The following is a 26,892-nucleotide window of genomic DNA, read 5'->3' on the forward strand; positions in this document are numbered from 1 at the left end:
GACGGGAAAGGCGGCGCGTTGGGGAACAGCGGTGTGGGAGAACGGCGATCCGTGTACCCAGAGCTTCGAGGCGCTGTCAGCGATGATGAGGAAGGTCTTTGATCGATCAGCAGTTGGAAGAGATGCGGCCAGAAAATTGGCCGATCTGCGTCAGGGTACACGGACCGTCTCCGATTTTGCCATCGACTTTCGTACGCTAGCAGCGGATACGCATTGGAACGAAGAGGCGCAGTGGGATATTTTCCTGCATGGGTTAACCGGCCGCATCCAGCGTGAACTTCAGCACGGGGAGATTCCAGCCTCTCTCAATGGTCTTATCGATGCGGCTATCCGTGCGGATATTCGACTGCGGAGTATTCCAGCTTACGACGACGAAGGAGTTGTTCACGCTGTTCTGGAAAGAAGACCGCCATTGAGAGAGAGTGCGGCCGGTCCCTCCATGTCCGATCCGGAGCCCATGCAGGTGGGTCGAGCTCGGCTTTCCCGGGAGGAGAGGATTCGCCGTCGAGCACTGGGGCTTTGCCTATATTGCGGAGAGGCCGGACACCTCCTCCATCGGTGTCCGGTAAAAGGCAACGCTCGGGAGTAGTGCTGGGGTTACTTTCGAGCGGAATCTCTTCAGCAAAGACCCCATTAACATCTACCCTCCTCCCGGCGAAGCTGCGGTGGCGCAACGTACATCTCACCTGTGAGGCACTACTGGACTCAGGAGCCGAGGGGAATTTAATCGATCACCACTTTGCATGTAAGCTCCAGGTTCCGTTGACAGTTCTCTCCAAACCCATTTCACCCTTCGCACTAAATGGTAGTGAATTATCTGTCATCACTCATATCACGGACCCGGTCACCATCTGTATTTCTGGCAACCATTCTGAGACTTTGCAGTTCTATGTCACTATTTCCCCTTTGGCTCCCATTGTACTTGGACATCCTTGGCTGCTGAAACACAACCCTTCTGTCAACTGGAGATTAGGAACTATCACTGGTTGGAGTGAAGCTTGTCATAAGTCTTGTCTTGTCTCTGCTTGTATACCTGTCTCTGCGTCTGTGTTTCAGGAGGAGACGGTGGACTTACCTAACGTGCCCGCTGAGTACCATGACCTGAAGGGAGTGTTCAGTAAGTCCCGGGCCGCTTCTCTACCTCCACACCGTCCCTATGACTGTGCCATAGATTTACTGCCAGGTACGTCTCCGCCTAAAGGCAAACTTTACTCTCTTTCTGTTCCTGAGATGGAGGCCATGGAGAAATACATTTCTGATTCTCTGGCAACCGGGTTCATCCGCCCTTCTTCATCTCCAGCAGGGGCGGGGTTCTTTTTTGTTGGTAAGAAGGATGGGTCCTTGCGTCCTTGTATTGATTACCGAGGGTTGAATAACATTACGGTAAAGAATACTTATCCTTTGCCGTTAATGTCTTCGGCCTTCGAGAGGTTGCAAGGAGCATCCGTCTTCACAAAACTGGATTTACGTAATGCTTATAATTTGGTCCGCATAAGGGAGGGGGATGAATGGAAAACTGCTTTTAACACCCCTCGTGGCCATTTTGAGTACTGCGTGATGCCTTTCGGATTATCTAACTCGCCAGCGGTTTTCCAAGCACTCGTTAATGACGTGTTGCGAGACATGGTCGATCAGTTTCTGTATGTCTACCTGGACGACATACTGATTTTTTCTACGTCTCTCCAGGAACATGTGCAACACGTACGACGAGTGCTTCTTAGGTTGCTAGAGAATGGGCTTTTTGTCAAGGCGGAGAAATGCGAATTTCATGCACAGTCTGTTTCCTTCCTAGGGCACATCATTTCGACTGAGGGTGTCTGTATGGATCCGGAGAAAGTTAAGGCTGTGGTGGATTGGCCATCCCCAGAGTCTCGCAAGGCCCTGCAGAGATTTCTGGGGTTCGCCAATTTTTACCGGCGTTTTATTCGTAATTTCAGCCAACTAGCCGCACCTCTGACCGCCTTGACCTCCCCTAGCACGGCGTTCAGGTGGTCGGATGCAGCCCAGACTGCATTCACTAAACTGAAAGGCTGCTTCGTTTCAGCCCCGATTCTCGTGGCCCCTGACCGTAAACGCCAGTTCATAGTGGAGGTCGATGCGTCAGATGTGGGGGTAGGAGCCGTGTTGTCCCAACGCACATCCTCAGACGGAAAGGTGCATCCCTGCGCGTTTTACTCTCATCGCTTATCGCCTGCTGAACGTAATTATGACATTGGTAATCGGGAGTTGTTGGCTGTTAAACTAGCACTGGAAGAATGGCGTCATTGGCTTGAGGGGTCGGGTGTGCCCTTTATAGTTTACACTGATCACAAGAATCTCGAATACATCAAATCTGCTAAACGTTTGAACTCTAGGCAGGCTCGGTGGGCTTTATTTTTCGGTCGTTTCGAGTTTACATTGTCCTACCGTCCAGGTTCTAAAAACACCAAACCTGATGCTTTGTCCCGCATTTTTGAGCGTCCCGATCGTATTTCCTCTCCCGAGCCGATTTTACCGGAGACTCTATTCATCTCCGCGCTCTCATGGGAGATCGAATCGAAGGTAACTAAAGCCTTAGAAGGGGTAACGCCCCCGGCCCGTTGCCCACCGAACCGGTTATTTGTGCCAGAGGGACTGAGATCAGAGGTACTTAAATGGAGCCATAATTCCAGTATAGCTTGCCATCCAGGGGTCAGTCGAACCAAGTTTTTGGTTAAGCAAAGATTTTGGTGGCCAGGGATGGCTCGTGACACACACGATTTTGTATTGGCTTGTTCGGTTTGCGCTGTCGGTAAGGCGTCTAATCGTCCTCCTGACGGATTACTTAGACCGCTGCCAGTCCCTTCGAGACCCTGGTCCCATATTTCGCTCGATTTCATTACCGCCCTCCCACTCTCCCAGGGTAATACGGTGATTTTAACCGTAGTGGACCGATTCTCGAAGGCGGCTCATTTTATTCCCTTGCCCAAATTACCTTCAGCCAAGGAGACAGCGGTTACTATCGTTGATCACGTATTCCGGTTACATGGCCTCCCGACAGACGTGGTCTCCGATAGGGGTCCTCAATTTATATCTAAATTTTGGCGAGAGTTCTGCAGATTGCTAGGGGCTACGGTTAGTCTGTCTTCGGGGTTTCATCCTCAGACCAATGGTCAAACCGAACGAGCCAATCAGGATGTGGAAAGAGTGTTGCGATGTTTGGCCTCCAAGAATCCTTCCTCCTGGAGCCAACAACTCTCTATGGTGGAGTACACGCACAATTCATTACCAGTGTCAGCTACGGGCCTATCTCCGTTTAAGTGTAGTTTAGGGTACCAACCACCATTATTTCCCAGTCTGGAGTCCGAGGTCGCGGTCCCCTCCGCGCACGCTTTTGTCCAGAGGTGCCGTCGCACTTGGAGTAGGGCACGTGAGGTCATACTCCAAGTGAGACAACGCACCAAGGCTAAGGCCGATCGCCACCGGTTGAAGCCTCCCGTTTACGTCGTGGGTCAAAAAGTGTGGCTTTCTACTCAGAATATTCCGATGCGTTCCGTCTCGAATAAGTTGACTCCCAAATTTATCGGCCCGTTTTCTGTTGCTAAGATCAGTAACCCAGTAACAGTCCGCCTTAATCTTCCTCCTGTGTACAGACGAATTCATCCGGTTTTCCATATTTCCAAAATCAAACCCGTGTTTAAATCTCGTCTTAATCCGCCAGTCCCGGTTCCCCCCCCACCTCGTATCGTAGATGGGGAACCAACTTATTCGATTAATCGTATTCTGGACTCTAGACGGAGGGGACGCGGATTTCAGTATTTGGTGGATTGGGAAGGTTACGGTCCGGAGGAGAGAAGTTGGGTTCCTGCTCGGGACATATTGGATCACTCCCTTATTGATGAATTCCATCACAGGACTAGGACCCCGGGGACGTCAGGTGACGCCCGTGGGGGAGGGGGTACTGTCACGGTAGGATAAGTCCATCGTGACTTTCTGTGTTGTGTTGTCGTATGACTGGAGTATGCGTGTGTGTGTCTGATCACTAATGATCTGAGTGAATGCAGGTGCGCGTGATTGCTTTGCTCCAGCTGGTGATAGTTACTGAGACGGCATATATACTCACTCATTCTCTCTTCTCACTGCCAGATGATTACGCTACATGTCTCGCTTGTGTTCTCGTGTTCGTGTGTTCCTGTGGTCTCGTCTTCGCGTGAAGGTTTGCCTGTTTGTGTATCCGGTTTCATCCGTTCACCTGACTTCACCCACGAGCACCAGGATCCGTCACCGCAGCCTTTGTCTGTCCCACCAGATCATCCGTATCATCTGTGTCATTTTCGTAATAAACTGTGTTTCATTTCATTCCTGCATTTGCTTCCTGTTTATTCACATACAGTCATCACAGTTCCTTGTTGTTCTGCATTTGCCAATAAATAAATAAATAGGCTACTTAGTTTGTTTAAAACTGTCATATTTGCTAGATAATAATAGCAAAAGAACTTATTTATTTATCACTAAAGGAAGGTTCCTTCAACGCCACAGTCATAATTTTGATTAAATTCAGAATATGCCTGCCTATTCTACTTTTTGTAAAATGCAAAAGGGATTAAGTTGAAAATAATTAATCAATACTTGATAAATGGATTAATCAGTCCTGACTAGAGCTGTGTGCCAGGCACATTCCAAACGAACAGGGCTGGGTTTCCCGATAACGATTAAACTTAGCACTTAAGAGCGCTTTCTACGAGCTACGCCACGAACATTCGTTGTTCATTTACGTGCGTTTCCCAAAGATGCACGTATAACGATCGCTCGCAACTGGGTAATGCAATAATCCTTAATAATAAATAAACATAGATAATAAACAACAAATAAAAAGAAAAATCTAAACTATATTATAAAATGCAGAAGGCATTGCGCAGTGGGACGAGTCCTAACTAAATATGAAAAAAGAATATTTCATGATGCACAAATTATTAAAAATGTAATAAGTCATTGAAAAATAATTAATAATATTTAAAAAAATATTAGTGCACATCGGCTGAAGATCATTAGCCTAAACAAGCTTCTGCTACAATTACGAGTCATTCAGTAAGTGACATTTCAGCACTCGACAAAGGGATAGCGACTCGTTAGTAGCACTTAAAACCCAGCTGTGAGCGATCGTTTTACCTTGTAGAAAGCGCTCTTGAGTGCTAAGTTCAATCGTTATAGGAAAACCCAGCCCAGGACCATTTCCGACAATAAAATGCTCTGCAAAGTTAACTAAAACAACTGCAAAATTTACCTGTAGCCTACAACGGACGTAATAGCTTTGAGCTGTTAAAAGCAGAACAGACCTTAAAGGAAAGATTGTAAATGGTGGATATAATATTAACATGTAATTTGCAGTCCGGATAAGGGTGGAATGGCACAGGCAGACTGCCGGTCTTAAAACCGAGACCGTTTTGACTTCATTCCGTACACGCTGACAGGCAGCTGCTTCTATAAACGGCTTGTTTGTCTCCATGCTCAGTCTGGAAACAGTTAAATGTTTCTAATAACAGCGCGATTTGTAAGTGCATTCCGGTCACGGTATGTATATCAAATGCATATGGTCAAATAGTTCAATTAGTGCTGCTGTCAAATAAGGCTCATGTTTTTGTTAATTACGGCAAGTTACATCCAATATTATCGTTGCACCCGCTTGCTTTATTTTAGCTGCGTCACCTTAGCAGCTCCACTCCATCCAGCTGGCTCGCTGACGCTCGGCAAATGTTCGTTGAAGAGACACTGATGTTTTAAGCATAAAACCGCTTCATGCAGTGTTTTTAACGATTTAATGACCTCGGCTGAATTGTCAGGCACTGATAATAACTTAAACGAGGGGTTGTTCTAGTTCACGTTAATGCTACATATTTGTCATGCTATACATAAATGCTTTAATATTATTAATATAATATCGATAACGCGGTCTGGCCGCCTTTCAGCGCTGTAACACCGGCAACGGTAAATGGCAGTGAGCCCAGCTTTTATTTTGAAAAGAGCTTATTGAGGGGCCGTGGCATTACTTTGAAGCAATACCCCTGATTGGCTGACTACACTTTGGCGGAAAGATAGTGCCAAAAAGATCTGTAGACTTGTGCAGAAGGATTCGTGAATGCCCTGTGATTTGCAAACACAGATTCAACACTTGCATGCTAAACTTTGCACAGAATGTGTAAGAATGTCTTTTTACAATGGTTGGAAAATAAAAGTTAGACTGTGTTTGTTTACAAATTGTGAGGAGGGCATTTGTAGATTTTTTTAATGGAAAACAGCGAAACAGTTGTGCCAAAATTCTGAAAACAAATGCAACACAATCTACAAACAAATAATGACCCTCATGCGCAGACAAATCACTTTGCATTCATTTAAATTCTGTTTGTCAAGTACAAGTCGATGGTTTCTATTTGTGAATCATAAAGAGTTGGTTTGCGGATTTTAAATCTATTTGTAAATCGCATTTTATATTTGTATGTCATGAAGAGTCTGTTCGTGGATTTTTATATATTTGTAGATCTCGTTTTACATTTGCGGATCATGAGGAGTTTGTTTGCAGATTTGGAACCTATTTGCAGATTTGTTTCGTGTTTACAAATTGTAGTCTCTTCATTTTCAACGATTATGGCATTATTTTGTCACCAAAGCGAAACAATAGTGTCAGAATTCTGAAAACAAATGTGACACAATCTACAAATAGAAAATGATATTCATCTGCAAAGAAGTCACTTTACATTCATTCAAATTCTGGTTTTCAAGTACAAGTCACTGATTTCTTTTTGTAAATCATGCTTTATATTTGTGGATCACAAAGACGATTCGTAGATCTTGTTTTACATTTGCGGATCACAAGGACTGTGTTTGTGGATTTTTAATCTATTTGTAGATTGCGTTTTGTATTTACAAGTTGTAATATCTATTTGTGACTTTTACTCTGTCCATTTTCAATAATATTGGCATGAAATTACCCCCATAATTAACAATGTAAAACTTCACTAAAAGTAACCGTAAAACAATAAAAGTGAATAGATGCGGTTCAGGTAATATAATAGCATAATAATGTTCAAATCGTAAAAAGTGTTGTGTGTTCCATGGGGTCACAGTGACCATGGTTACCCATGCATATAGTGACTAAGTATTTTTCCACATTAAAGTGACTTTTATTTGTAATACTTGGCTGTTGTGCTTTTATTTTCATTGCCTCTCTTTAAACCAGTTTTTCTCAAAATTCCGTTCCTGAAAATCACAGCGATCAGCCGACCTCAGATAACCATATCTTTTGTTATTGTCTTTCAACATAAGGAGTCGACTCTGAAACATATTTTTTTGTTATGTATCTACGTCACAAAGTAACACATGTGCAAGATATTTGTCTATTGCTGGTTCACTATGAACGATGTCTACACTGAGCCACGCTCAGAGACTTCAGCTAGTTAATTTGGTTCACGTCATGTTAAGAACAGGTTGTTTGTTCCGCGCCGTGAAAGCAAATCTGTGTTATTTTCAATTCTAAAGGATGATTTGTATGATGTGGAGTCCAACTCGTTAAATCGACAAAGATGCGATTCTGTGGAACAATCGGCAAAGAACGAAAACTGTGTGCGTGAACAATTTTTACATCAGAAACAACATGTGCAGGTGAGTCAGTGCTACAGTCTCGCTCTCCTTCCACTTGTTTACCTGTTTTTGAATTTAGAACATTGCATTAAGCTGTCATCTCTGCATAAATTGTAAAGTTTCAAAAGATAAAGATGTAAATCACTTGCATTTTAAATCTATAAAACATGACCGTTCTTATTACTCAGAGAATTAAAAAAAGCATGTAGCTAGATGTTGGTTTAAAAACTGTAATGTTAAGTCAGACATGTTTGTTTGTGCCATTATAATGGCAATGGGCGTTTCGTGTCTGACACGCACTGTCTGCGGAAAGACTAATCACAACAAACTGGGCCAGCTGGGCAAGAGTAAACAGGTCTGTTGATATTAGTAAGGATTTAGGGGTTAGGGAGGGTTCCTGTTTTTATAATCCATTAATAAGTGTGAATATGCGGGAATAAAATTTGATGAGATTGCTTTTCTGAGAGGGGAATGCAGAGTTCTGGGAAGGCTTTAGTGAGAGTTGGATGGTAGAGATGTAGATAAACACAACAAAACATTAAATAAAATTTTTAATAAACTTAAAACAAACATACATAGAAAAAATAGCCAAGATTTGTGCTGATCCGTTTAACTTTTATAAGTTTGATGATGCTTCCAGAGAAAACAATGCTAAAGTTAAGTTTTCAACTCCTTCTGTATAAGCACAATGGCAAAGAGGTTTACTGTAGCAGAGACCTTGGCCCTCTTTCTTGAAATTTGATTTCTTAAATGATTGTATTTTCCTTATAATATGGTCAGATTTGTTTGTGAGCATATTGTGGCATCTTTGCACAGTCATGCCTTACTTTTTTATTTTATTATTTTTTATTATGAATTCTAATAAAATCTACAATTTAAAATAATCTACAATTTACAATGATTGTATTTACCTTATAATATAGTCAGATTTGTTTGTAAACATTTTGTGGCATCTTTGCACAGTCATACCTTATTTTTTAATTTATTAATTTTTTTAAATTCAGATCAAATCTACAAATTAAAATAATCGACAATAATTGTATTTCCTTATAATATGGTCAGATTTGTTTGTAAGCATATTGTGGCATCTTTGCACAGGCATACCTTACTTTTTAATTTATTTATTTTTATTCTGATAAAATCTACAATTTAAAATAATCTACAATTTACAATGATTGTATTTACCTTATAATATAGTCAGATTTGTTTGTAAACATTTTGTGGCATCTTTGCACAGTCATACCTTATTTTTTAATTAATTAATTTTTTTAAATTCAGATAAAATCTACAAATTAAAATAATCGACAATAATTGTATTTCCTTATAATATGGTCAGATTTGTTTGTAAGCATATTGTGGCATCTTTGCACAGGCATGCCTTACTTTTTTATTTTTTATTATGCATTCTAATAAAATCTACAATTTAAAATAATCTACAATTTACAATGATTGTATTTACCTTATAATATAGTCAGATTTGTTTGTAAACATTTTGTGGCATCTTTGCACAGTCATACCTTATTTTTTAATTTATTTATTTTTTAAAATTCAGATCAAATCTACAAATTAAAATAATCGACAATAATTGTATTTCCTTATAATATGGTCAGATTTGTTTGTAAGCATATTGTGGCATCTTTGCACAGGCATGCCTTACTTTTTTATTTTTTATTATGAATTCTAATAAAATCTACAATTTAAAATAATCTACAATTTACAATGATTGTATTTACCTTATAATATAGTCAGATTTGTTTGTAAACATTTTGTGGCATCTTTGCACAGTCATACCTTATTTTTTAATTTATTTATTTTTTAAAATTCAGATCAAATCTACAAATTAAAATAATCGACAATAATTGTATTTCCTTATAATATGGTCAGATTTGTTTGTAAGCATATTGTGGCATCTTTGCACAGGCATACCTTACTTTTTAATTAATTAATTTTTTTAAATTCAGATAAAATCTACAATTTAAAATAATCGTCAATAATTGTATTTCCTTATAATATGGTCAGATTTGTTTGTAAGCATATTGTGGCATCTTTGCACAGGCATACCTTACTTTTTAATTAATTAATTTTTTTAAATTCAGATAAAATCTACAATTTAAAATAATCGTCAATAATTGTATTTCCTTATAATATGGTCAGATTTGTTTGTAAGCATATTGTGGCATCTTTGCACAGGCATACCTTACTTTTTAATGTATTTATTTTTATTCTGATAAAATCTACAATTTAAAATAATCTACAATTTACAATTATTGTATTTCCCTTATAATAAGGTCAGATTTGTTTGTAAGCATTTTGTGGCATCTTTGCACAGGCATGCCTCACTTTATTTTATTATTTTTCATTTTAAATTCTGATAAAATCTACAATTTAAAATAATCTACAATGATAGTATTTTCCTTATAATATGGTCAGATTTGTTTGTAAGTATTTTGTGGCATCTTTGCACAGTCATACCTAACTTTTTTATTTTATTTTTTATAATAGACATAAAATCTACAACTTAAGACATTAAGTTTGTTACAACATTGGTTAATAGATTTCAGCCTTTGCAACCAGTGAGTAGTACAGACATTAAATAAATAAATTGTGACATTTATGCAGAATTTAAGTGGAATCACAGAGTGCCCAAATTTGTCCACTAACAGCAGTGATAATTAACATCATTTGAGGGTTAAAAACATATTTTAATGTATTTACTCACCATGTATGGCTTGACTGTTGTATTTTTGTTGCATTGGTTCATGTTGCAGTGCAGAACTTTATGTAATGCGTGAGCTATGGTGTATATGGCAGCGTAGATGGCAAAAGAGAATGTGGGATCTTCATTTATAATTTTCTCTGCTGTCACCAATGAGCAGTTGTCACAATCTTGATTACATGTCTTTGTGTGGATTTCACTTTCAGTGCCATCATTAGGATAAACCTCAGTTGTTTCTTTGGTTTTATAAATGAATTCATTAAATCCCGGCAATGACACAAATCTGTCTGCAATGCCAATAATTGTTCCAATTGTATCAATTCGTGGCTCTTTTAAAAGCTGCTGATTCATGGACCATGTTTCACTTGCAATCCAAACTTTGTCTCGGATGTTGTTTGTTATGGCTGCTTTGATTATATTTTTTGCATATTGTCGCGCAGCGAAAACCACAATGACATTGATGTTGAGTTTATCAATCTTTTTAAGAGTTAGACTGTAGTTTGCACTTTGACTGAGAATCTCTTGATAAGCCAAACAAATGCCAGTATTTCTGATATAATTGTTAAACAGTTGAAGGCCATCCCCGCTGTCTGGGTCTCCAAGAAAAGCAACCCAGTTCCATCTAAACCACTGGATGATGTGAATAATCATCTGTATCAAGTCTTTGTTGCTAGGGATTGTTCTTATTAAAGATGGATACTGAAGTTTATTACTCAATGTATAGCTGGTAGCTCCATAATTAACCTTTAAGAAAGAAGAACATTTGTATTAAATTTGCCTGACAATTTTTCGTATATTACATTTATTATACATTTATAACACTCAATGTTTTGTTTTATGCATAAAAGTACTTACAGTTGGTAAAATAAGTATTAAACACAACACAATTTTTCTCAGTTAACATATTTCTAAAGGTGCTATTAACATGAAATTTTCACCAGATGTTGGTAACAAATCATTCAAAAAAAAAAAAAAATCATACCATAAATAAGTTATGTGTAATAATGTAAAATGACACGGGGATAAAGTATTGAACACGCTTACTGAAATGTATTTAATACTTTTACAAAAGCCTTTGTTGGTATTGAAAGCTTCAAGATGCATCATTTATGGAGAAACTAGTTGCATGTATTGCTCAGATGTGATTTTGACCCTTTTTATTGTTCCACTTCAAATCTTTGAACTCTGATCTTTAGTTTTTTCCATACATTTTCAATTGCATTTCTGGACATCTGTGGTTTAATTTCTTTGTGTGATAATTTCATGCCAATAGCACCTTTAGAAATATATTTACTAAAGAAATGGTGACGTGTTCAATACTTATTTTATCTGTTGTATATGTGTCTTTGTGTCAAAGTGATGAAGTCTGGCAGCACTGGATGGAGGTTATGAAGTATGTGTGTTTGTTATTAAACATTAATAATTTACCAGTGGTATAAGGTCCATTGTGATCAGTGGTGCAATAGTAAGAGTTCTTGTGTTTCCATATGGTCCTGTTAAAGCAATGACTTTAGTCTGATGGCTGTTAAGTTTTTCTTGAGGATTTATTGATCCGTTCTGTGAGATAAAACTGAAGACTGAAGGGAAATTCTTAGTGTCAGAACAATGATCAAAAACTTCATAACCCAGAGAGACATTGGGCAGCAGTGTGGTTGAGTTATTAATCTCCTCAACAGCAAACCTCATTACTTGAAACATCTGATAGCCCGAGTTTGAGAAAGTTTGCCTATAGTAAAAAACATTTGTAAGGTAGATAATCACTGTTAAATATTTTTTCAGAAAGGTGTAAATGTGTAATATTCATCCAGATAATAATAAATGAACCTCATAAATAAAATAAATATTCTTGCATACCTGGAACATTCAATGGCCTCCGGGGAGAACAGGGGTGCTGCATGTTCAGCTTCATGTACTGGAAAAAGTCCACCCAATAAGTAATCTCCATCTAAACTGAACTCAGATGAGGAACAAGAAACTTTTATGCAGTTAAGAAAGGCCACAAGGAAAGTGTAAATGCGAAACATGATTTAAAATGGATTGTTTCTCATGAAACAGAGATGTGTGGTGGTTATTATACTACAGTTTAATTTGCTTAAAACAAATTTTATTTGCTTGAACCACATTGTTTATTCACATGTCTGCGCATCACTCAGGCCTGGTTTGACAGATGGCTTAGCTAAAGCCAGGACTAGGCCTTAGTTAAATTAGGCCTTAGTTAAATTATTAGCATTTTTATAAACATGCCTTAGAAGAATATGGAGTTACTTTTGTTTCTTTTTTATTTAGTCAAACATACAGTGTTTGAGAGCAATTTTTTATTGTATTTAAAAGTAGAAAATTGCATATAAAGGTTTTAAAATCTTAAAATTATTTTAATTACAAAATACAGTGATTGTTAAAGTCGCAATGAAATTGAAATGAAAAACTATATATGTATTTTTAATAGTGTGGTATTATTAACAAATGACTTATCTGTGAGCTTCATTATTTTTTAAAAATTCGTGTGTGCTCATAATCTTTAATCAAAAATGCAAATCTCCTCCCCTCCTCAAAACGATCTCTCTTCACTTCCGGTCAAAAGTATGGCAGGTGGGCGGGGTCCGGGAGAAGATCGCAGTGATTAGCAATTAGCAACACGACCCAACTTCAAACGATCCAATCAGATCTCGATGGACAAATACAAATCCAGCCCTGCCTTATTTCATCTCAAAAGCCGTTTCATTCGGATATACGTCACCACGGGGAAAATAAGGCAATCGCTACTTCCGTTTCATGGCGACTTTAACCAAATTATTTGCAATACGAGTTTTTCTTTGAGCAGTTTCATTGCGTTTTCCTTCATTTTCCTATATCCTACACTTTAAAAAGTAAAGGTTCTAAAATGAACCTTTTGAAGTTCCTGGAGATTGCAACTGTGGGGGAACCTTTAAGGTTCATTTTTGAACCTTTTTGAAAAGGTTCCAATTAGAACCCTCTTTTGAAGGTGCTTTAAAGAACCAGCAGAGATCCTTTTTGAACCTTTTTAAAGACATTATTATATACATATAATTATTATTATTATTATTACTATTATTATAGTATTTTTAATTACTACCATTACACTTTTTCATAACAGACACAACATGACTCTTCATTAAATGTTTATTGCATACACAACATGACAGCGCTTTGAGCAAATAGGTGGAAGACAAAACATTTTCTAATAAACAACCTTAATAATTCTCAAAATCATTCAGCAATTTCATTCAACATTTAAAAGAATGTAACCGAATCATTGTTATCTTTTAAATATATAATCAAAATAATGTTGATTTCTTACATCGGCAGTCTTTACACTTGTCCATTTTAATAACTGCAAGTGACATTTTTGTTTTGTTTCGTTGCATACATAACATGACATCACACAAGACAAAATATTCTCTAAAAACAACTTAAATAATTCAGTCAATCATTCAACAAGTTCATTTAACATTTAACAGAATGATTCCTTCCACATCATGTATTTACACCCCACTCTATGCATTTACATAAACATACATTCATTTAAACAAGAAATTGGCCATTTTAATGACTGCAGGTGGCATTTTCGTTGTGTCATTATGGCACATTAAATACTTCTCAATGAATGTTAGAGTATTTCTCATCTTTGGAGCATATTCAATGTTGAAGATGAAGTGGACTGCTATTAGAACCACAAGAGCTATGGTGACATCATCTACCTCACAGACTTTCTCACCTTCCATCATTATCTCCTGGATTGAATCTGCACCCAAAGGGCTTCCTTTTATATATAGAACCGGGTTGGGTGTATTTGGTACCTAAACAAGAAAGTGATAATGTTACACAAGGCTCATACTTAGTGGGTTTAATATTATATAAAAAAAATACTTTTAAACCTTTCCAACTTCCCAGTTCATATTCTTTTTTATGATTTTTTACCTGTCACAATATACCGGCTTTAAAAATTTGATATTGAAAGATGGGGCCCAAAAAAGCAGTTGAAAAAGGAATATTAAACTATTTAAAGATAAACCGACCCACATACACTTACCTCATTAATGACATAAAGGAATCTTGGGCTCTCCTTAAAAAGAAATGGAAGCAACAGGGCAGCAGCAGCCAATGAGAGACCTTTAATGAAAAATTATGAAATTGCACATGACATATTGTGTCACTTTTTATTGTCATTCTTAGTCTTATGCTACATTACCTCTGTGTGCCAAATCAACGTAGGCTTGTTTTGTTTTATTCAATTCGGTACAGATATCCACTCCAACCTGTCTTCTGTGGCACTCATTAATCACTTTCTGTGCCACCAGGCCTAGATTCTTCAGGATGTTTCTTTCAATATCTGTGTCAAGTATGCTTTGGACCTCAAATGCAAGCTGTTAGAATACAATAACAATATTAAAAGATACAATATTTATTTTCTTGCTTTTTAATTTTGAACAATATTCTACTTACAACCAAAGGGACTTTAAGGGCTTGATATCGTGTTAATGTATCCTTTGTTGGGTTATGTTTTATGAAGTCTGTCCTCTCATTCCTTGTCCGTGCCATGTAGTCCACTAAAAGTTTGATATTTGGTGTTTTTTTCAAGCATTCTGTTTTCATTTTTTCCAAGTGGACCCCGATGCTGTAATCATCTTCCCCTGACTCAGACTACCCACAAAAACAAATGTATGCATTTATTAAAGGTAGGGTAACAGATTTGATCCTGAAACATTTTTAGTTATGCTGGTTAAAAGTCTCCTCACATCCTGATAGCAATCACTGTGTTAAGTTGTTTAAATGTATTTGTAAAAATTTATGTCATCTGTGAAAGGCGTAGGACCAAAAAATGTTCAACAAATCATAGATTTCGGTCCGAACGGACGTTTCCTTTTATGTCCCTCATACGTAAGCGTAATTTGAATTCCCACCGCGCAGCGAGTCCACGCAGACACCATACGTCATCGGCGCGTTCACGTGCGCTCTGTCTGTAAACAGCGAGAACACCAAACTTTTCTGCTGAATTGACAACCTACACAGGAGCAACAAAACTAAATGCATCTTTTATAACAACAACAGCAAAAACTGCCTGGATCAGCAAGAGCAAAAATCCAAATTAACATCGGTAACTTTACTGCTTTACCGCGAGATGCAAACAGCTACAGGAGGCAAAGGGTCTGAAAGGGTCGTTGCACTGTTTATTTTGCTAAGATAGGTACGCGATATGTTTGTATTGAGATGGATTCAGATATTATACTTTGATGAAACGTTGTGTTGCTTATGAAATTTGTGTTCGTTTACGGATTAGCATAACGATATAGTTACTACGTCTACACAACCGAAAGTGTGCTTTAACTAATTCTGATGTAAACCAGTTGTTTATGTTGGTTATTTTGGAAGTGTTATTCACTTTGTACTGCAAAGTTCTCTCACTGGTGAATGAGACATGAGACGTGACCGTCTGATCTGTGCGTGTTCATGTGTTTGGAAAGAGGCGTGACTTTGGAGAGCGATTTGACTTGAGGGTGGGATCGGGATTTCATTGCTAGGCGGCTACCGTTAGCATTTTTCAAAATGTGTTACCCTACCTTTAACTTTACTCTTTTTACTGAATCCTGAAGATCAGTCTGTTTGTGACACTTACCCCTTCAGACAATGGCCTCTTCCTATTCATGTCTTGGTTTTCCTCAGTCTTATAAAATAAACAACAAAAAAAGAATTTTAAAATGATAATTGCCCATTAAGGTGTCAATTTGTCTGACATGCTTACCTCTGCACTGGGTATCTGTTGGACCCTTGATGAAAACTTGTGGTTCCTCACTTTGCTGAACTTGCATCGAACTTTATCTGATTGACCTCAACTAAGGGTAATCTTTCTTTTTTGAATTTATTTTTAAGCATTTCATGCCATGACTCCTTAAACAGAAAAATAACAATGTTGATTTCTAACATGTATCACCTTTAAGTATCAACAATATCCTAGATCTATAGGTTTTATGAAACTAAAAAGGTCTTTGACATGTTCTTACATATCCTCTTCCAGTTTTGTCTCTCAAGAACTGGTATTTGGTGACAAGGGATAAGCACACCTTGTTGTATTGGTCACTTGTTGGATACCTAAAAATGGAAGATATATAAGAGTTTAGATGCAAAACCCTTTATGTGCGCCTTTACATGTTTTCTTGTAAATTAGCATTTTTTTATCAGACTCTTAATGAATTCTGCCAACAAACTATTACTTTTAAAATGACCTGAGACAGAAGTATTAAATGAACATGTAATACATGCCGGGACCTTTCAGTTAATATCATCTTATTTTAGACAAAGGTGGTCTTAAGCAGCTTTTGTATCTGAGCTCCTAATATATAGATATAAATATAATTATATTTCTGCAAATCACTTATTCATATATGATTTATTGGATTAAAATTACCATGTATATGCGCACATCTGATCAAACAGTGCTTGAATAATTTTTGATCTCCATTTGCATAGTCCTGTTGAAGAAAAAAAATCTCCACTTTCCTCATCAAGTCTTTTTTGGATTGACATGGGGAAGTTTGGTAACTGATAATTTTGAACAGGAAAACTAGATGAAGTCCTATAAAAAAGGAAAACAAGGAAGTTGTAAGTAAGTGTTTGGTATGTTTGCATGGTATGGGCACCAAAAAATGTTTTGAGTTACAAAAATAGCAGATAGTAAATATAAATAGTAATAAGCTTAAAAAAGTAATTAGATATGTAATATACTTACTCATGACTAGTGTATGTAGGCTTGGTAGGCATTTCAGTCTTTATTTGTTTTTGTAGTCTAATGAATTTAACTTGATCCTTCATTTTAGGAAATATTTTAGCTATCATATTCTCAGTTAGGTTGATTAATGTATCCCCATCAATTTCATTCTCTAAAACAACAGGTCAACAGGAGTAAAAGATGATCATGTAAACAAAATTGCATGCTGAATTATATATTGCAGCAAACATATATTTACTAATGTTTAGTGATGGTGTGTCGCAAGGGGATGAAAACATTTCCTTCTAGTTCTTTATAAGAGTCCAGTCCATGGCAAGCTAACTCATCCCCTACTTCAAGGGCACACCAAGATGCTTCTGTAACTTTGTATGCATGGAGATGGCTGTCAAATTTAAGTGGAGTAAGAATTTTTCCAAACATGTACCACAAACCAATATATCCATATATTGCCTTGATCTTGAAGAATATTGGAATCTCTTCAGTGTGTACAGTGTCAATCACTTTGCATTCACCAGTTTTATAATTTGAATTATTAACTGTGATGGAATTTGTTTTTTTGTAGGACTTCATTAGACAGATGTTTGCCAATCTTTGTTTCCAGTGTAGCCAGAACTAAAGAGGGCAGGGTGTTTGATGGAACTTCAGATGATCCTGAGGCATTGCAAACTTCATATCCAATGCTTTTCTTCTCAGCTTGCTCCCAGCACTGTCTCAGCTGATGTCTTCTAGCAAGTGTTTTGGTGATGTTCTTGAAGTTGCAAACAACAGTGGACACCTTCTTGAAATACTGGTGCTTTGGCTCAAAGCGCATACAAGATAAATGAACTAATGGACCATATTTCAGCAAAAGTGAAGGGTAGTGCACTAAAAAATGCATTTTTGGAGTGACACCATCAGGAAAGATTGTTTGAAATGTTGATAAAAACTCAGAAATTATTTTCTGTAGATATAGTATCCATGATCTTCTAACCACTGGGGCCATGATTACATCTACCACTTCTCGCAGTAAAATATAGCAGTTCCAGTACTTGTTGGGAGAGACATACGATCCAACCATCAGTGGTAACAGTCGAAACAGTGTCCATGTTTCTGAAGCTTTACCAGATAAATGGGTTCGCAGCATTCTCTCAGTGAGGGTTTGTGGCTTAGATGATTTGTCATTTACAGAATATGAAAAATTTTCAATTTCAAAATTCAGTTGAGCCAGGGTGATTTGCTTATCTCGAATAAGCTGATAAAGAGTCAACCTCAGAACTTTAGGGATGACTCCCTCCAAAACATCATGCATCACATCAGGTGGAAACAAGTGAGTTATCAATGAAGGGGCATAGTTTAGAGATGAAAAACAGCACTCTCTCAGCACACCATAAACATTTCCCAAATCAGGATTTTCACAGACAGCCTGAAGATGGTATTTGTAGTTGGCACTGTCTCTTAGAGTAAAGTCTTCTTCCCTGAATTTGATGGTAATGTTGTCTTTTGTAGCCATACAAAACCGGCATATTCTTCCATGTGAAAAGTTTCTTTTCAACCCAATCAAAGAGTGAGCTGAAAGATTATCTGCTGATATGGTGACTATTCTGCCATAGAATCTTCTGCTTTCACCATTACATGACAGAGTCACTCCTTCAGTCTCTAAGTGCCTGACTTCCTCAATCAAGGGCTGGAAAAGATTGTTGTAGTTGGTAAGGTCTTCTTCAATAAACTGATGTCTGATTAAAGAAGATAGGTATATATTCTCAAGTTTTGATGTGTATTTCTTGTCAATGTTTCCAAGTTTAAAATATACAGCCGTCAATTTATGTTTTCCCTTTTTAGAGCCTAAAGGGTAAACAATTTCAAATTCATCAATGTAGAAATGTAGCCGTAGATTGGATAAGGAAGTAAGATCACTACTTTTGAACTGGTCACCATCAGTGTAGTCCTCCATAATATCCTGATGTTTGGGTGCTACCTCTTGGTTAAGCATCGCCCACACATCCTCATTCTGTACAATCTTACTCAGCAGAGCCTGCAGAGGTATGTACTGAAAATGTGCACCATGTTGTTCTGTTTGATTTAGAGGAACTTGCACTGGTGCAATGTATTCAAGTTCATCTTCACAGTAGCGCTCCAGCATCCATTCACTACTAATCTGTTTGAGGCATTCATCAAAAACATTTTGCTGATTAAGCAGTTCAGATAGGTCATCATCATTATCAGTGTCAATTTGATGTTGTTGCTGAAGATGAAATCTTAGTATCTCAGTGTAATGAGCAGTGAACTCCTCAAAGATGACTTTTAGGTTCTCCCCAATACTGAATTGAACTGTGGCAGCAATACAATGCTTTTCTCTTAATTTCAAAAAGAAGAGGCAAAGATTGTGTTTTAGGTTGTGCAGTAAATTATCTGTTCTAAACTCTCTGCAGTTAATAATGTCTACCAAATCAGTCCTAGAAATCTCTTCTTCCAGATCGTCTCGGTTACGGATGTAACCCTCGTTCCCTGAAGGAGGGAACGGAGACGTCACGTCGTGACCGACGAATTGGGAACTCGCTTAGAGAGACCAATCTGCTTCGAATACTACTAAAACGCCAATGAACTTGGCATTGAGATATTTGCATAATGTTGGCGCCGCCCCGCCAGGTGCCTATATAAGCAGCAGGTGCAAATATGGAAATTAGCTTCTTTTTCGCTGAGAAAGCCGGAAAGAGTGACCGGCCGTAATAGCAGGTGGCAGCACCTGTGGCGACGGGACGTGACGTCTCCGTTCCCTCCTTCAGGGAACGAGGGTTACATCCGTAACCGAGACGTTCCCTTTCAGTCGGTCACTACGACGTCACGTCGTGACCGACGAATTGGGAATCCCTACCAAAACGCCACTAGGGGCTGACCTCTTCCAGTTTCTGCAGAAAAACCCTCCAAATCCCCTTGGGGAATGGAGAAAGGATAAGGCAGAAGGCCGGGCACTAGATGTTCCTTTAACCCAGGGGTGTCAAACTCATTTTAGGCTGTGGGCCGGATGGTAAATAACGCCATGAAGTGCGGGCCGGATAATTTTTTTAAACCTTAGTGTGCTGATAATTGTGTTAAAATTAACTTAACAAACCAATTAATTAGTTTGTTTAGCAAAAAAAAACAGAGAAACACACAGCTCTGTGAAAACAACATTTCATAAGGTCACACTCATACTGTATATTATACACACAAATTTATCTGAACAAAACCCACTGGCCTTATAAGTTGAAAAGCTTTAATTTAACTTATTTTGCCTTAATGCCAAAATTATTTATAAACCATTCACTTTTCTTTGGAATATATTTGTAATGAGAACAGTCATTTAGAAAATGCTAGATGGGGCAGTGGCCCAAACCAAAAATGGCACTATGGGGGGTGGTACTATTATTATGGTTTTAATAAAGTATTATAAATATTATGTATTATATTACTAGCATCAACTTAGACAAGTGATTATAATGGGAAATATAATAAGAATTAAAGTGTGACAATCTGCTAAATATTCAATATGATTTACCTGCTGGCTTGATGGAGCTTTGAATCCATGTTTGCAATGTTGAACTGCTGCTAAAAGCCTCTCTTTCCGTTCTCTGTCGTCATTTTGTGAAGGCATTGGTGTTTTTTTTTATTTTTTGTCTAAAAAGTGTGCCAACAACAGCAAATTTAGTGTTTATATTAACTTAGATCTGATCGGGAACATTAAATCGATTAGACAAGCATTGTAACGTTAATAAGAATGTTGATATTTTGTTTTTGTTAGCTTGCTAAGATGTTAGCACTTTTTGAACACTGACAACAAATCATTACCGGAAGAAATACATAAACATACTTACAAATTACTAATTCTGCGGTTTAACAACTGATATAATGTAATGAATCTACCTGTTAATGCAACGAACTTCGGAAACGGTCGTCTTCGCTCTCCAGGCAGAGAGTGGACACAGAGATGCTGCGGAGCGGGCGAGAAAACACGAAGTGGATCACCGGAATCAGTGGATCTTTAGCGGAGCGGTAACAATAAAACGGCAAGATTTTTGGGCACCATGTTTAGTCTATGTTCCGCGTTTTTCTCCTTTCCGCAAGTCTCTCATATTAGAAACGAACTAGACACCTGCCTAAAAGGGTTTTTAAAATATGTATTTAATATTTAATAATACTGTATAAATCATCACGCGGGCCGGATTGGACACCTTTGCGTTAACCCCACAGAAGTGCCAGCGACTGGGAAGCACCCTACCTGAGCGGGATAGGAACGCTGCGGAAGCCACCGCCCCTCTTAAGGGCTAATGGTGGACAATGAAAGAATAAAGACAGCCGTGGCTGTGTAAGCAAAGCAGTGCTCTGCTAAGGGAAACGTGGGCTGGTAGGATTAACCCCACGGAAAAATACTCACAAAGGAACCCGGTGGGACACAATGTGGAGCCCGAGCCAGACACGTAGGTTCACGAGGATACAGCTAGTGTAAGGCTGACAGCCAATGCTCCGCAACAAAGGCTGCCAAGGCAGCGGAGGAAGAACAATTCAAACCATTACGCATTTTTGTTTTGAAGGCCTTCCATACTGACACAGTTATGAAGCATCAGTTGGAGGCTGCAAGCCGACCTGCGAGACTGCTCTCCGTGCTCCCCCTGATGAGGAAAGAACACGAGAGGATACAGGCTCGATACGAACACTGTAGAATCTAATGAACGTATTAGGTGTCGCCCAACCAGCAGCTCTGCAGATGTCTGTTAGCGAGGAACCACGAGCGAGAGCCCAAGATGAGGCAACACTCCGTGTGGAGTGTGCTTTCAAATTAAAGGGGCAAGGAATACCCTGAAGATTATATGCCAAGGCGATAGTATCCACTATCCAATGAGACATCCTCTGCTTGGTGACAGCCTTCCCTTTCTGCTGGCCACCGTAACAAACAAAGAGCTGGTCTGAGGTCCTGAGGCTTTGCGTGCGATCCACGTAGAGTCGCAGTGCGCGTACGGGGCACAACAAAGCCATGGTTGGGTCTGCCTCCTCCGGGGGCAGCGCTTGCAAGCTCACCACCTGATCTCTGAAGGGAGTGGTGGGAACTTTGGGCACGTAGCCTGGTGTGGGTCTCAATGTCACGCTCGAGACAGCGGGACCAAACTGAAGGCACGAATCGTCAACAGAGAATGCATGTAAATCCCCTACTCTCTTCACGGAGGCCAATGCTAGCAGGGTCAGAGCTTTCATTGATAAAAGCTTCAGACTCGCAGACTGCAAAGGCTCGAACGGAGGTCCCTGAAGGGCTTTCAGCACCATGGACAGGTCCAAGGGAGGAATAGAGGGAGGGCGCGAGGGGTTTAGCCTGCGAGCGCCTCTTAGAAATCTAATAACCAAATCATGCTGGCCAACTGATCTGCAGTTGATAAGTGAGTGATGAGCAGAAATAGCGGCGATATCAACTTTAATGGTGGAGGGTGACAGCCTACCATCTAACCTATGTTGAAGATATAAAAGCACAATGTTAATAGGGCATTCTCTGGGGTCCTCGCATTGCGAAGAGCACCAGGTGACGAAAAGGTTCCATTTAAACGCGTAAGCCCGTCTTGTGGACGGAGCTCGTGCCGCGTCGATTGTGTTAGATACCGCTTGTGGTAAATCACCTAAACCTTGCGCGCTCAACGACCACACATGGAGATCCCACAGGTTGGGGTGCGGGTGCCATAATGTGCCCCCTCCTTGAGAAAGAAGGTCCTTCCTCAGGGGAATCCGCCAGGGAGGGGCTGTCGGGAGGAGCATTAGTTCTGGAAACCAATTCCTGGTCGTCCAATAAGGGGCGATCAGTAAAAGGCTCTCCTCGTCCTGCCTGACTTTGCACAGAGTCTGTGCGATTAAGCTCACTGGGGAGAATGCGTATTTGCGCATCCCCCGAGGCCAGCTGTGTGCCAGTGCATCCACGCCGAGGCTGCCCTCGGTTAGTGAATAAAACAGGCGACAGTGGGTATCGTCCGGCGACGCAAACAGGTCTATCTGCGCACGACCGAACTTCTTCCAAATCAGCTGGATCGTCTGGGGGTGGAGTCGTCATTCGCCGGGGCGCGCAGCTCGAGAAAGCGCGTCTGCCGCTGTATTGAGCGAGCCCGGGATGTAAATGGCACGAAGGGACCTCAGATGCTTCTGACTCCAAAGGAGGAGATGACGAGCGAGATGCGACAGGTGACAGGAGCGCAAACCGCCTTGACGGTTGATATACGCAACGGTCGCAGTGTTGTCGGTGCGTACTAGTACATCCTTCCCTCGCAGCTCCGTAGCGAAGCGTACGAGTCCCAGATATACTGCCCACAACTTGCGGCAATTGATATGCCAGTGCAACTGGGGTGCTGTCCACACCCCTGAAGCTGTATGCTCGTCGTACGTGGCTCCCCAGCCCGTGTCGGACGCATCTGTGTGGACAACAGCATGCCAAGAGACCTGTCTCATGGACACACCGGCCCTGAGAAACGCGGGGTCTGACCACGGGGGGAATGTTAGGCGACACGCAGGTGTAACAGCTACACGATGGATGCCGGTGCGCCACGCTCTCCTCGGGACTCGATCGTGAAGCCAACGCTGAAGCGGTCTCATATGGAGCAGCCCGAGCGGTGTCACGGCCGCTGCTGCTGCCATATGCCCCAGGAGCTTCTGAAATTGTTTTAGCGGGACCGCATTCTTCCCTCGAAATGAACCGAGGCAAGTCAGAATTGACTGGACGCACTCTTCTGTCAAACGCGCCGATAAATCGATCGAGTCCAGCATGGGGCAGAGTTTGCTCTTTTCCCAGTTGACCCGAAGACCCAAACGGGCGAGATGCGGAAGTGTTAAATCTCTGTGTTCGCAAAGCGTCCGCCGAGAATGTGCTATTATAAGCCAATCGTCGAGGTAAGCCAAAATGCGAACACCGCTCTCTCTGAGGGGTTTTAACGCCGCCTCCACTACTTTCGTGAACACACGGGGAGAGAGAGACAGCCCGAACGGTAAAACTTTGTACTGGTATGCCCGCCCCTCGAATGCAAACCGGAGAAACGGTCTGTGATGAGGGAGAATGAACACATGAAAGTACGCGTCTTTCAGGTCTATTGCTGCAAACCAATCTTGGGGGCGAATTGAATTGAATATTTGCTTCAGTGTTATCATCCTGAAAGACCTCCTCTGCAGAGATTTGTTCAGAACGCGCAAATCCAAGATCGGTCGTAACCCACCGCCTTTTTTGGGTACTATGAAATACGGGCTGTAGAAACCCGACCTCATCTCGGTTGGAGGGACCGGCTCGATCGCGTCCTTCGCCAGCAGGACTTCGACCTCTAGCGGCACTACCGGGGTACCCGCGGTGGGGCGGCGGAGCGGGACAGGTGGTACTGCCGGTACGTCTGCTGTGACAGCATAAGTATCTACAGTATGTGTGTGTGTAACACTGACCTGAGCCCGCTGAGGGTGACGGTCGTCTGGTCTCCTCAGCGGAGAGCACAGACTCCGATGAGGGTGCTGGTGGTCCCGTCTCCTCAGCAGAGAGCTGGGACTCCTCAGGACACCCGCTGGCGATAGAGGAGAGGGAGGAAGAGCATATGAATGCCCGCTCACATCTCTCTCGATCCTCCGGAGACCTGGAGAAGGAATAGGAATGCACTCTTTTTGTGGTTTTGTGGGAGCCGGCGGAACAGAAACAAAACAAAACCAAAGATTCTCCACCCGGCCCTCTACCGGTGGAGGGAGCGATGCCATCACCGTCTCCCGAAGAGTGATCCCATCCAAATCCAGGTCGCCCGTCTCAGGGCCGCTTCGATTTCCGTTTGCCACGGAAAGCGGGTGGGGCGGGCGGGGCGGGCTGCAGACGGCTGGTCCCCCTCCGTGGCCTGGAAGATGTTCTAGCGGGGGGGGGGGGGGTGGAGGCAGCCGCCGCAGGGCGCCCTCGGCGAGGAGCAGACGGGGCAGCCGGCGCTGGAGGGCGAGATGCTGGTCGCTTGCGCCGGGGCATGATCTCAGCGATCGCCTCCGTCTGCTTCTGGCCGGCGGAGAACTGCTGGGCGAAAGACTCCACCGACTCACCGAAAAGACCAGCCTGGGACACTGAAGCATCCAAGAACTTGTTCTTCTCCGCATCCGACATGTCCGCCAGACATAGCCATAAGTGGCGTTCCTGGACCACCATCGTGGAGATGGCACGACCAATCGCCTGCGCTGTCACCTTCGTTGCGCGAAGAGCCAGATCAGTGGCAGCCCGGAGCTCCGAAAGGACAGACGAGTCGTGTCCTCCCTCGTGCAGATCCCTCAAGGCCTTCGCTTGATGAACCTGCAGCAACGCCATTGCGTGCAGGGCTGAAGCCGCCTCTCCACATGCCTGGTGGGCAGCGCCCGTTAAACCGGACGACTGTCTGCAAGCACGAGAGGGGAGGGTTGGGCGATCCTTCCAGGAGGGAGCGTTGGCCGGACACAGTTGCATCGCGACCGCACGCTCCACGGGGGGGATCCCTGTATAACCCTTAGTGGCTCCGCTGGTGAGGGAGGTGAGGGGGGAGGGCTGAAACGGCCGTAATCTGGTCGAAAACGGCGACTTCCAGGTTCTAGTCAGCTCCTCGTGCACCTCGGGGAAGAAAGGCACCGGTGGAGAGGGTTGTGAAATCCGGGCAGCTCCAAAGAACCAATCATCCAGGCGGGACGGCTCGGGCTGAGGGGGGTTAACCCACTCTAACCCTACGGTCTCCGCCGCTCGAGTGAGCACGGCCACCATCTCTGGATCGAACTCCGGCGTCCCAACCCGACCAGAGGGAGGAAGGGCGTCGGGGTCCACATCAGGGGGAGGAGGCCCACCCTCGGATGCTGCGGCTTCGGTGGATTCGGAGGGAGGCACAATGGATTCTAGAGACATCGTAGAACACGACGCTGAAGTCTCCATTGGCACATCAACCGGCTGTGGATGAGGAGGCTGAGAGCAGGAGGACGAATCCCCCGACCGGCTCAGCACAGTGATGCAGAGGTCGTCCTTTGAGAGCTTAACGGCCGCTCCGTGGCGGCGCTCAGCACTCGCATGACGAGGGTTGCGCTTTTCCCGGAGGAAAGACAACCGTCTCCGCAAATCCACAAGGGACATGTTCTCGCAGTGAGAACACTTACCCCCAGCAAACGCTGCCTCTGCGTGCTCGATGCCCAAACACGAAAGACAACGCTCGTGACCGTCCTTCGGACCCATGTATTTGCCGCACCCAAGATCGCACGGACGAAAAGCCATCCTGAAAAGGACGCTGATCTCCGGATATACGAGAGAGTGGCTGCCTTTAACAAGGCACAAAGCTCTCTCGTATTTACTCTTTAGGGAAATTCACTCAGATGCTCAGTTGATGATGCGCACAGGGAAAGGCAACGCACACACTAAACTCAAAACAAACAAACATATGCAGAGCCGTGGAATACTGCGATGCGTCGGCTGTGGTACTGCCAGTCCAACCAACTTCAGCAATCGATCCCAACAGAGTAGAGTAGCTTCTCAGTAGCAAATACTGCCGGCTTTCGAAGCGATAAACAGCTAATTTCCATATTTGCACCTGCTGCTTATATAGGCACCTGGCGGGGCAGCGCCAGCATTATGCAAATATCTCAATGCCAAGTTCATTGGCGTTTTAGTAGTATTCGAAGCAGATTGGTCTCTCTAAGCGAGTTCCCAATTCGTCGGTCACGACGTGACGTCGTAGTGACAGACTGAAAGGGAACATCATGTTCCTCTGAGTTATTAACCTCATTATCACAAGCTTCCTCTTCTTTACTTTTCAATGAAAGAAGATCTCTATGGTTTCGATAAATATGAGATCTATAGGAACTGAAGGTTTTGTTTATTTTGCCACAACCATTTAAT

General features: G+C 41.6%; 2 protein-coding genes across 2 annotated transcripts in view; both read right to left on the reverse strand.

The window, feature by feature from the left end:
* The window catches only part of LOC135729896 (taste receptor type 1 member 1-like), a 78,462-nt gene extending 66,129 nt beyond the window's left edge, over positions 1-12,333 (reverse strand). Inside the window, exons 1-3 of the mRNA XM_065247784.1 lie at positions 12,164-12,333; positions 11,738-12,035; positions 10,313-11,053 (exon numbers count right to left, since the gene is read on the reverse strand). Coding sequence (XP_065103856.1) covers positions 10,313-11,053; positions 11,738-12,035; positions 12,164-12,333 — 1,209 coding nt within the window. The remainder of the gene's footprint in view (positions 1-10,312; positions 11,054-11,737; positions 12,036-12,163) is intronic.
* Positions 12,334-13,803: 1,470 nt separating this feature from the next.
* LOC135730144 (sterile alpha motif domain-containing protein 3-like) lies at positions 13,804-15,963 on the reverse strand. Its single transcript, XM_065247993.2, has 5 exons — positions 15,945-15,963; positions 14,774-14,971; positions 14,520-14,694; positions 14,361-14,440; positions 13,804-14,127 (listed from the first exon to the last, which is right to left on the reverse strand). The coding sequence occupies exons 2-5, from the start codon at positions 14,921-14,923 to the stop codon at positions 13,849-13,851; spliced, it is 684 nt and encodes a 227-aa protein (XP_065104065.1). The 5' UTR covers positions 14,924-14,971; positions 15,945-15,963; the 3' UTR covers positions 13,804-13,848.
* Between the last annotated feature and the right edge of the window lie 10,929 nt (positions 15,964-26,892).

The sequence above is a fragment of the Paramisgurnus dabryanus genome, chromosome 11, assembly GCF_030506205.2.
Source record: "Paramisgurnus dabryanus chromosome 11, PD_genome_1.1, whole genome shotgun sequence".
Taxonomy (NCBI): domain Eukaryota; kingdom Metazoa; phylum Chordata; class Actinopteri; order Cypriniformes; family Cobitidae; genus Paramisgurnus; species Paramisgurnus dabryanus.